Source organism: Scyliorhinus torazame, chromosome 28, assembly GCF_047496885.1.
Source record: "Scyliorhinus torazame isolate Kashiwa2021f chromosome 28, sScyTor2.1, whole genome shotgun sequence".
NCBI classification, from domain to species: domain Eukaryota; kingdom Metazoa; phylum Chordata; class Chondrichthyes; order Carcharhiniformes; family Scyliorhinidae; genus Scyliorhinus; species Scyliorhinus torazame.
In genome coordinates, this window is record NC_092734.1 from 37,143,320 (window position 1) to 37,155,627 (window position 12,308).

General features: G+C 48.5%; 1 protein-coding gene across 4 annotated transcripts in view; it reads right to left on the bottom strand.

The window, feature by feature from the left end:
- Nucleotides 1–12,308, bottom strand: part of pdlim1 (PDZ and LIM domain 1 (elfin)) — a 138,244-nt gene that overhangs the window by 14,668 nt on the left and 111,268 nt on the right. For all 4 annotated transcript variants that reach the window (XM_072491852.1, XM_072491849.1, XM_072491851.1 and 1 more), the window contains one exon: nucleotides 7,453–7,604. In XM_072491852.1, coding sequence (XP_072347953.1) covers nucleotides 7,453–7,604 — 152 coding nt within the window. The remainder of the gene's footprint in view (nucleotides 1–7,452; nucleotides 7,605–12,308) is intronic.

The following is a 12,308-nucleotide window of genomic DNA, read 5'->3' on the forward strand; positions in this document are numbered from 1 at the left end:
CCCCCCCGGTCTTCTCGACCTCGACCCTCGCCTGAGGTGTGGCGACCCTCAGGTTAAATCACCACCCAGTTAGCTCTCCCCCCTCAAAGGGGAAAGCAGCCTGTGGTCATCTGGGACTATGGAGACTTCACCTTTGACTTAAGTGGGGACATAGTTGCAGCGGAAGCAGTTCACTTGGCTGATTCGTGGGAAGAAAAGGTTGCTTCATGAGGAAAGGTTGGGTCTGCACTCCTTGGGAGTTGAGAGTTGATCTTTTTGAAGCGTATGAGACTCTGAGGGGGCTCAGTAGGGTAAATGCTGAGAGGATGTTTCCTCTCAGGGGACAATCTAGAACTGGGGGGGGGGGGTCAATGTTTAAAACACCCATTTAAGACGGGATGAGGAGAAATGTCTTCTCTCGAATGGTTTTTGATCTTTGACATTCTCTTTCCCAAAGACTAGTGGGGGCTGGGTCACTGAATCGATAGGATTCCTGCAGTGCTGAAGGCGGCCATTTGTCCCAGCAAGTCTGCACTGACCCTCCAAAAGAGCACGCTACCCAGGCCCACTCCCCCACCCTATTCCCCTCACCCCAACGAACATACACATCCCTGGACACTAACGGTAAATTTATCACGGCCAATCCACCTAACCTGCACACCCTTGGACTGTGGGAGGAAACCGGAGCGCCCGGAGGAAACCCACGCAGACACGGGGAGAGCGTGCAAAATCCATATGGACAGTCACCCGGAGCCGGAGTCGAACCCGGGTCCCGGGTGTTGTGAGTTAGCTAATTGCTGTGCGGCCTGCTGAATAGGCTATTCAAGGCTGAGTTAGACAGATTTTTGATTGACAGGTCAAGAGTTATGGGGGCAGAAAGACGGAGTAAAGGCCCCAATCCGATCAGCCAGAACCCTGTTCAATGGCGGACTGGAGCTCGATGGGCTGATTGGCCTCCTCCTCTGTTCTCATAACCTCAAGTAACAAATCGGGGTATCACCAGTGGTCAGTTATTCAATTGGCGTTCTGCAGTCAGGTTGGGTGATCCCAGTGTGGGTCGCAACCAATGAATTCATCCTGTCTGGTAACTATGAGCCTCCCGTCAACCCCTAGCTCCACACACACCAGGGAAGGACAAACCGGTTTCCAGAGACCATCACCGAGGTCCAAGGCTGGCAACCCAGCTTGTCCAGACAAAATTAATAGCTGAACAGACCAAAGGAAAATATACACATCCTCATGTCTGGTTTGGCCAATCAGTCTAGAGGACCATGATCCTTTGCTTGGCTCACATGTCTGCCCACCGTGACTGCACATCAAACAGTAATTATTGATCATGAGGCATTGGGACATTCCGAAAAGGTCAAATCTCAAACAGATCGTAGTTAACGGACTAACCAAGCACGGGGATCTCGTTATGTTTTACTCAAAGCTTTTTACAGTTTGAGATTTGTTTATTTTATTGGAGGCGTCCGTCTCGGATTCTGGACGGGTTTGTTCCCCTGGGATTACCCTGTGGTCCAATTAAAATGGCCATTTCCCGGATCTCCGGTTAGTTAAGAGAGACCCGCTCACTGCGGTGGTTAGCTCCCTCCCAAGCTGGGGTTTGTGACCCTTGCTGGGTAGATTCGCTGGGCGTTGCGCATCCACGTCTTAGCCCAAAGAGTGTCATGGAGCGGAAGAGGAGATAGCTCAGCCGTGAGCAGCATCGCAGGCACGTCTAATGTTGCTCTCACCCACCAAAACCTTCCCGATGATGGGGGGGGGGGGTGAAAAATAGTGCAAGTGTGAACAAAATAAAATGAATCCACCCACTGGTCACATCACTTCACATCATATACCCTTCATCAATGGCAGGTTTTGGGTGATAGGGCAATAGAAATAGGTCATTCAGCCCCTTTGAGCCACCTCCTCCATTAGATTGCGGCTGATCTGTATCTCAATCAATTAAGTTACTGTCTCACCTGTAAATGGCACGGTGGCACAGTGGTTAGCACTGCTGCCTCACAGCGCCAGGGATCCGGGCTCCATTCAGGCCTTGAGTGACTGCCTGTGCGGAGTTTGCACGCTCTCCCCCTGTCTGCGTGGGTTTCCTCCGGGTGCCCCGGTTTCCTCCCGCAGTCCAAAGATGTGCAGGTTAGGTGGATTGGCCGTGATCAGTGAGTGGGCCTGCGTATGGGTGCTCTTTCGGTGATTCGACGCAAACCTGATTGGCCAAATAGCCTCCTTCTGCACTGCACCCTTACAAAATATAAATCTCAGTCTCGAAACCATCGACTGATCCACAGTCACTTGTGGGGAGAGAATTCTGCCTGCCCCCTCTCCCAATATGTCGGGTTCTGATCTCTGGGTGCTTTCATTCTTGGAGCTTCCTCAAATCAGCAACACATTTGCAACTAATGAATGACATTGTTCAAAGAAAATCAGTGAGGTGCATAAATGTCACAGATAGATTTTTAATCGGTAAAGGAATCAAAGGTTATGGGGAGAAGGCGGAAAAGTCGAGTTGAGGATTATCATCCTTGTCATGATCTCATTGAATGGTGGAGCAGACTCGATGGGCCGAATGGCTTATTTCTGATCCTACATCGTATGGCCTTTTTTTAAAGGGCTCCTGTGATTTATCCTCTGGTTTGCTGAAGCAGTGTCCAGGAGATTGAGGCGTTAACGGCTTAGGTCGGCTTTTGGCCTACCACTAGAAATGTTTAACTCTGTTTTTCTCTCCACTGGTGCTGTCAGTCCCGCTGAGTGTTTTCAGCATGTTCCGTGTTTTGTTTTTGCTTCATCTTCCCAGTATCCAGTATTTGACGTCACAGCCTGTGAGCTTAATCGTTGATAATAATAATAATAATCTTTATTGTCACAAGTAGGCATACATTAACGCTGCAGAGAAGTTACTGTGAAAAGCCCCTCGTCGCCACATTCGGACCCCTGTTTGGGTACACGGAGGGGGAATTCAGAATGCCCAGAATCACCCAAGCCGGGAATTGAACCTGCGACCCTGGTGCTGTGAAGCCATAGTGCTAACCACTGCGCTAATAGGAAATAAACAGAAAGGGGCCCTTGCAATGGATAATGCAGAAATAATTTTCATTGTTGGTAAAATCAGAAAATGAGGGGACATTATCTGAAAATGAAATCTAGGCCCTGCAATAGGGTACTCCTGAGGAGTTTTTCACATAAGTAGCATTTGGAGACGCAAGGTTTTTTTTACTTTATTCTTTCATTGAATGTGGGTGTTGTTATCAAGGCCAACATTTGTTGCATATCTTAAATTGCCTTTGAACTGAGTGTCTTGCTAGCCCATTTCAGAGGGGCAGTTAATGAAACTGGTGCAGTCATTATATGGAGCAAGGAAATGGCAGAGGAGTTAAATAGATATTTTGCATCTGTCATTAGTGTAGAGAATACTACAAGCATCCCAAATAGTAAAAAATTACAGGGGAGGAATTAAATAGTCACCATCACCAGATAATTAGTTTTAGACAAATGAATGGGAGTAAAGGCTGACAAGTCCCCTGGACCTGGTGGTCTGCATCCCAAAATCTTAAAGGAGGTAACTGCAGAGATCCTTGATGGGTTGGTCGTAATTTTCCAAAATACTTGGATTCTGGAACTGTGCGAAAGGATCGGCAAACTGCCTTGTTCAAAAAGGGAAGGAGGCGAAATGCAGGAAACTACAGGCCGGTTACTGAAACTTCAGTTATTGGGATAATATTAAGATCAATTATTAAGGAAAGAATAGCAGCGCATTTGGAAAGTTATAATCTGATCAAGAGGAGTCAGCATGGTTTCGTGAAGGGGAAATCATGTTTGACAAGTTTACAGGAGTTCTTTTGACAGGGGATCAGCCAGGGTAGATAGAGGGGAACAAGCCAATGTTGTATATTGGGATTTTCAGAAGGCATTTGATAAGGTGCCACACAATAGGCTGCCACGCAAGTTAGGAGCCCATAGTTTGTCCCCCTCTCTGTTGACGCTTCCGGAAGAAGAAGAAGAAGAAGAAGAGGACGACACACTCCCGGGGTCTCAAGTTTCGACACCAGTGCCCACACCACAGCCGGGATTGAGGAGATCACAGCGGACGGTTAAAGCTCCTCATAGACTTAATCTATAAGTTTGCTTCACCCCCGCTGGACTTTTTTTTAAAACAGGGGGTGAATGTGGTGAACCATTACTTCGTTTTCTACAACTTGCCTCGTGTGTAATTCATGGTGCATCAATAATATTCTGGCATAGATAGAGGATTGGCCAAGTAACAGGAAGTTGTGCGTGATCAGGGAGTCTTTCTTAAGGTGGAGGGCAGGAACCAGTGGAGTGCCTCAGGGATCAGTACTGGGACCAGAGCTTTTCACAGGATGTATTAATGACTTGGAAGAAGAAACAGAAGACAAATTTGTGAATGATTTAAAGGCGGGAGGGAACTATATTGACAGGATAAGTGATTGGGCCAAATATGGGAGGATGTTTCCACTCAGACTTGGAGACTTGGGCGGAGAGATGGCAGATGGAGTTTAATCCGGACAAATGTGAGGTAATGCATTTTGGAAGGTCTAATGCAGGTAGGGAATATACAGTGAATGGTAGAACCCTTGAGGGAATTGAAAGTCAAAGAGATCTAGGAGTATAGGTCCACAGGTCATTGAAAGGAGCAACACAGGTGGAGAAGGTAGTCAAGAAGGCATACGGCATGCTTGCCTTCATTGGCCGGGGTATTGAGTATAAGAATTGGCAAGTCATGTTGCAGCTGTATAGAACCTTAGTTAGGCCACACTTGGAGTATAGTGTTCAATTCTGGTCACCACACTACCAGAAGGATGTGGAGGCTTTAGAGAGGGTGCAGAAGAGATTTACCAGAATGTTGCCTGGTATGGAGGGCATTAGCTATGAGGAGCGGTAGAATAAACTCGGTTTGTTCTCACTGGAACGAAGGAGGTTGAGGGGAGACCTGATAGAGGTATACAAAATTATGAGGGGCATAGACAGAGTGGATAGTCAGAGGCTTTTCCCCAGAGTAGAGGGGTCAATTACTAGGGGGCATAGGTTTAAGGTGAGAGGGGCAAGGTTTAGAGTAGATGTACGAGGCAAATTATTTACGCAGAGGGTAGTGGGTGCCTGGAACTCGCTACCGGAGGAGGTGGTGGAAGCAGGGATGATAGTGACATTTAAGGGGCATCTTGACAAATACATGAATAGGATGGGAATAGAGGGATACGGACCCAGGAAGTGTAGAAGATTGTAGTTTAGTCGGGCAGCATGGTCGGCACGGGCTTGGAGGGCCGAAGGGCCTGTTCCTGTGCTGTACATTTCTTTGTTCTTTGTTCTTTGTTCATGGGAGAGGGTAGGATTAGAGGACATAGTCGCAAAATAAGGAGGGGCTCATTTAAAATGGATTTGAGAAAGAACTTCTCTCAAATAGTGTGAATTCTTTGGAATTCTTTACCGCAGGAAGCTGTGGAGTCCGAGTCCCTGAATATTTTTAGAACTGAGATTGATAGGTTTTTGATCAGTGGGGGAATTAAGGGTACAGAGAGAAGACAGGAAAGTGGACTTGGTGAGCGTTAGATCAGCAATAATCTTATTAAATGGCGGAGCAGGCTCGAAGGGCCGAATGGCCTACTCCTGTTTTTATTTCTTATGGTCTTAATAGTCAACCACACTGTTGGAGGCCTGGAGTCGCATGTAGGCCAGGCCCACAGATTTCCTTCCCTAAAGGACATTAGTGAACCAGACGGGTTATTACAACGATCGCCAATAGCTTCGTGATCACTATTACCGCGTCTCAATTCCGAATTTTATTAATTTAAAATACCACTAGGTGCCAGTTGAGGCCCCAGCACAGACCCCCTCGTGGGGCTCCAGTTGTAACATCCTGGTAGTCAGAAAAAAAACACATTTAAGCATACTCGCTACTTCCTGTCAGCCAGCCAATCTTCTAAAATGTTAACATTTTATCCCCTGCACCATGAGTCTAATTTTCTGCAACAACCTTGGACGTGGCGCATTGCCAAGTGCCTTGGATGTGCCGCAAAGGTAGCACCCCTACCGCTGGACCAGAAGCTCCGGGTTTGAATTCAACGGCAGGTCATGGAAGGAGCGTTCGCTACGTGGTTCAACGAGATGATCATCAGCTCTTCCAACAGTTGCTCCACTATCCCCAAAGGGATAAAAAAAACAGCGTGGGCGTGAAGATTAGCTAATAAAATAAAACATCTGCTGGGGTGAGACTACCATAACGTCACCATCGGCACGGTAGCACAGTGGTTAGCACTGTTGCTTCACAGCGCCAGGGTCCCAGGTTCGATTCCCGGCTTGGGTCACTGACTGTGCGGAGTCTGCCCGTTCTCGCTGTGTCTGCGTGGGTTTCCCCCGGGTGCTCCAGTTTCCTCCCACAAGTCCCGAAAGACGTGCTGTTAGGTGAATTGGACATTCTGAATTCTCCCTCTGTGTACCCGAACAGGCGCAGGAATGTGGCGACGAGGGGCTTTTCACAGTAACTTCATTGCAGTGTTAATGTAAGCCTACTTGTGACAATAATAAAGATTATTTATTTTTCTTGCCGCTTTCACTTTTGGTCCATGGACCTTTAATGGAGACATACCTTTAAGTCGAGCAGGGGAAGTGAGGAACTCAAAAGTTGCAAAACAGTCTATTGTGCTATGAAGATTTAGATTTTGAGCAGAAGAACTCAGACTTTATGGCACCCGAGAGATTGGAGGGATTTGGTTTGATTGGTTGGCTGGTGGCCAATGGGTTAGCCAAGGAGAGTATCCTGCCTGGTGGGGTTTTCAGGAAGCTCCTGGATGCTGAGAGGAGAGGCTATGCGTTGGTCGATCTCTCTCTCTTTCTCCCAAATGTTTCCTGCCTGCTGTTTCTGAGTCTGCAGAGACGTTTTGTGACTCTGATGAATCTACAGTGAAAACCATTACAGACTGAAAGGAAAGATATCCAACTGGGGGCTTGGACTGAGAGAATCTAACTGGAAGATGTCAAACTGAAACGGAGACTCTTATCCTTTTACTTTTAGTATCATTTTTTCACCCCTCTTTCCCCTCTGTGTTTGTCTGTCTTGTGTGTGTGTTGTTAGAGTGTGGAGCAAGTTCAAGGGGGGGTTAGGAATTAGATAATAGTCAACCAGTTGCACTTGTTGCCCATTTAATTATAGTTATTGTTATAAATAAATGTTAATTGTGTTTAAATTTGCAAACCTGGTGACTAAATATTGGGCAGCCATAGACCAAAAACTTTGGGTATTTTTAAAATTAAGAGTTAATTTCAATTGTGTTGGGACTCCGGGTCAAGTGGGGCTGGAATTGACGCAGACTAGCCCCAGGGGTGTTAAACTCTCCTGGTTAAGTTAGCCTTTCAAACAGCTCCAATCAGAATCTCCCCGACCTTCCACACCCAAAGGAATAGGGACAGGTGGGTGACCGGTGGGTATGACCCGCCCCCTTGCTCGTGTCGTGATCCTACCATTGCCCTCACATTCCAGGATCTCCTGCAGCACGCGGAATGAGGCCGATTGCCTGGGTAACTCCTCAGGTTCCTGGTTGTCCTGCAGCATTTTGTAAACTTCAGACTCCGTGTCGACCCCGGGTTTGCACGGCTGCTTCATTGGTTCCAAGCTGAATGTACGAAGAGAAACAAAAGACAACCCAGATGATCAGGGCATCCGATTAAATTCAGGGCACCCAAGGGTGCAAAAATCTTCCTCAGCCTACAGAGCGCGGCAATGAAGGGTGATTGCAAACCTGTGCTCAAAGTGGCCAATTTCTGTTGGCTGTGCCTGAATTCTGCCTCAGTGGAGATGATTGGATGAATCCCCTGCCTGGAGGCTACACTGCCGTAAGCGAATAGAATTGATTTTACACACAAGCTCCCTGTTATGTAACTATCCTCCACTTGCTGACCTTTGCTCGTGAAATCACCCTGCTTTTATTGGGAGAAGTTGCTGTGACTTTGGCCATGAGCCCTGTTTGCTGTAGTCTAGACTCTTCTTAAATAGACTCTGTAGACTGTTTGCTAGATTGTGCTGTTTAAATGCACACTGTTGCTTTAAAATAGACCAACTTGAAGTCCTGCCGTAAGTCCTGCCCTAACTCCAACTCACTGGCTGACAGAGTGGTGCAATGAATACTCAAGAGTTTTGTTTGCCAGTTGACAGAACTTGCGGGGGGGGAGGGGGGGGGGGGGGGGGGGAACGGGACTTTCAGGATCTTCCCGTAAGCAGGATCTTCCAGTCCTGCCAAAGATGACCCTCCGCAATGGGATCCCCGGGGGCAGGGTGGGTGAGCCACGCAAAATGCCCTGGATATCTCCAGGATTGGAATCCCACCACCAGCCACCTCCATCGCGGGAGGTGGGCGGGTGGGGGGGGGGGGCGGTGGGCAGGGGGCAAAGTCGATGGTGATTTACATTATTCAACCCGTGCCGCGAACGGGGAGAACCCGGGTGGCGGTCGACATCGGCGGGGTGGGAAGATTCCGCGCGGGAAGGACTGGACTGTTCTACCCTCCGAACGGATCGCATGACACACTTCCCTTCTAATGATGTCATGCGGCCACCCCTGAAAAAAACATTACAGCACATTGAAATATCCATTTCCAACAAGCATTTAAAACAGACTGTTAAAATTCTCAAATTAAATCACCTTGTTGTAGGGAAAATTATGACTGCAATGGCTCCCTCATCCAAACTGATTGAAGAGGTTGTATTTTGAATAGGAAAGCTTCGCAGCACATTAACACTGCGAGAATTGAGTCCAAATTCTGTCCAGAATTGTCGGAATGATTTTTCCGTCATTAGGTCTTATGTGAAAGGTGATACAATGGCCTTACACCTCTCTGTTCAGCAGTTATGGTTCTAGAGGAATAGATTGGTTCGTTTTGAAAGCGCCCAGTGCTCTGAATCCCAGGAGCGTGATACTGGCACAGAAACAATGGACTGAATGGCCTCTCCCTGTGCTATAAAAATCTCATGCTGTTCAATTGAACAAAGATGAAGTTTTGAATTTCCCTCTTCCCAGTTTTCACTCCTCTCCTGCTCTCTCTCTCTCTCTCTGAGTTCATGCTTGCTGGGGTGGGACTCTATGGCTGAATCTCACCTAAAACTGTGAACATGGCCAGCGGGCTATTTGACTGCATAGTGCGTCCATAAGGAATTCCCAGCAGGGGCAGTAATCCGGGGGAAATGCCAGCTCATTTCCTTCTGCCTCCCTTCCTCAACCCAGACCATTCCTGGCCTGGTGCCAGTACCTCAAGAGTTCCTCCGCACTTTGATCCTACCAGTGGATCCAAAAGGCTTTCCTCTTTTTCAATCATTGTTGGTTTTCCAAATCCAATCATGATCCAGCCGGAGCCTTGGGAACAGCACAGGGTTGAGGGACAGCACAGGGTTGAGGAACAGCGGAATCATTTGATTATCACAGCTCATCAACTTCTATATTTTCAGCGCTGGGGATTTTGCGTCATCCTTATCCACGGGAGGGATATTCAGGCGGGAAAAGGGGATAGTTTCCTTTTCAGACACCCAGGGTTGAATTCTGGATTCCTATCGGATGTGATAATCCGAACCTATTAGACCAATAGTCTATTCAGGCCACTGAGCAGAAGCCCGCAGACCCTCTATTGAGGCCGAAATATGGCCAGGAGATGACTTGGCAGCTATGGCCTTCTTGATATTTAAAACTCAATGGATTATCTTCCCCCCCCCCCCCCTCCCTCCGCCCCCCCCCCCCCCCCCCCCCCCCCTCAATCTCCCGCCTTTGTCCCTCGCATAGGAACCGGCAGCTCCCACCTTGGCCTGTGAGCCATTACTGAAAGGCCTCCTATTGACCCTTTGGCTTTGGCAGCCTACCCTCCATCTTTAACTGGGTGGAGAGTGTGCACCCTGGCCACGAACTGTAAATCCCTACAAAAGCCCGACGGCTTCACATAGACTCAACCCACGCACAACACAATGGTCATTCAGGCCAGGAAGCCACTGCTAATGGTGCTCATCCCATCATCACCCAATGGAGAAGGTTGGGGAAAATAACTGGGAAGACCCCACTCACAAAACGGAAACGTCCAAGGAAGGGAAAGTAGCCAATCTCCATCTTTCACCACCAGTTCCAAAGGAATAACGTACGAGGGGAAATCAGAACCCATCGCAGAGAGGGGGATGAAGAGAAGGAAAGTCTTCCTGTTCAAGGCAAGCACTCTCTCAATTCTGCAACGTCATCTTGATCTTTGAATTTTCCGGTTGGTTGGTCAACCTTGGGTTTCAGAACTCTGTCTCTCTCATAGAGTCATCGGGTTTTATGGCACAGAAACAGACCGTTCGGCCTATCTGGTCCGCGCCGGCCAACAACCACCTATCCATCCTAATCCCATTTTCCAGCACTTGCTCCATAGCATTGTAGAGCTATGTGGTCTTTCAAGTTCTCATCTAAATACTTCTTAAAAGTTGCGAGGGTTCCCGCCTCCACCACCCTTTCAGGCAGCGAGTCCCAGATTCCCACCCCCCTCCGGGTGAAAAACCTTTTCCTCAAATTCCCTCTAAATCTACCTTAAATCTATGCCCACAGGCTATTGACCCCTCTACTAAAGGGAAAGTTCTATCCACCCTATCTATGATCTAAGTCCCTCATAATTTGCACATCTCAATTAGATCCACCCCCCCCTCCCCCCTCTCCAATACGGCCATTCAGAGAACTCAGCAAACCTTCCCAGGATGGGTTTACTTGAGAGTTAGCCACACACCCTCTCTCCCACACCTCAACCCTCATGAATCCTTCATGCTTCACTCAGATGGTGAGTAGAGTTGGCTTTTCTACTGTGGGTGGGTGCTCAGCCCAGTCCAATCCTGCGCTCACTTGGGCTCTGCCCATCATTGGATATTAGCCAGTCAGTCGGCAGGTATCCCCAGGCAGCCGTAAGTCAGTCCGCTTCCTCGTCCAGCAACACCGACATTAGTCACCGCGGAGATCCAGCGAACTCAATGCAGAACAGTCTGCGGGGCAGCTGCTGGGAGCGGTCAGGATTATAACTGGCACGGGACACACACGATTGTTTCCCCCATGTGGCTCGAGGAGTATGAGCTCCCCACTAGCAGCACGGTAGCATTGTGATTAGCACAATTGCTTCACAGCTCCAGGGTCCCAGGTTCGATTCCCGGCTTGGGTCACTGTCTGTGCGGAGTCTGCACGTCCTCCCCGTGTGTGCGTGAGTTTCCTCCGGGTGCTCCGGTTTCCTCCCACAGTCCAAAGATGTGCAGGTTAGGTGGATTGGCCATGATTGGCCTTAGTGTCCAAAATCGCCCTTAGTGTTGGGTGGGGTTACTGGGTTATGGGGATAGGGTGGAGGTGTTGACCTTGGGTAGGGTGCTCTTTCCAGGAGCCGGTGCAGATTCGATGGGCCGAATGGCCTCCTTCTGCACTGTAAATTCTATAACTAGGGGCTGATAATCATGTTGTATAAAAGGTCGGCCAGTCAGGAACCGACATGGAGAGAGGACCCGTTGAGATAACAGGGCCCCATGTAAATACTTGTTCTAACAAATAAACGTCTTCTTCTGCTTACTCGTCAGACTCCCTTTGCCAAACCATTCGCCAGCAGCTGACTGTTTAACGCAAATCACCAGCACGTTTTTAAAACAGGTCACAAAAGCAGCGGTACACAGATAATATGCTGATAAAATGAACAAACATCTGGAAATTCAGGCAGGTAAACGCAAAACCTCGCCCGTCAGGCAGCGCAAGGTGACAGGAAGGACACAGGAGTGGTGCAACGATACAGGTGCCATCAGCAAAGTGTGAATGGGAAATTGTGACACTTGCAGGAAAGGTGAGTTGCACACAAGGCTCTGAACCTGCCGTCCCCCTCCTTGGCAACACCCTGGGTCCCATTTTGACTTTCGACGCAAAAGTGTGGAATACCAGCTCATCTATCCCCCATTTTCACTATTTCAACACATGACCAAATTCACACCTTTGATACCTTCGTCTCAAGTCAGAATGACCCATGCCCCCATGCTCAAACAGGGACACTGGGATAGGAATAAGCTGCCTGTGGTCCTTCTGTTCTCTCTCAGCCCTCATGACCCCTTCATAATAACATCACCTTTAGCATTGTCACAAGTATGTTTACATTAACACTGCAATGAGGTTACTGTGAAAAGCCCCTAGTCGCCACACTCCGGCGCCTGTTCGGGTACACTGAGGGAGAATTCAGAATGTCTAATTCACCTAGAAGCATGTCTTTCGGGACTTGTGGGAGGGAAACCGGAGCACCCGGGGGAAGTCCACAGGGAGAACGCGCAGACTCCGCACAGACAGTGACCCAAGCCGG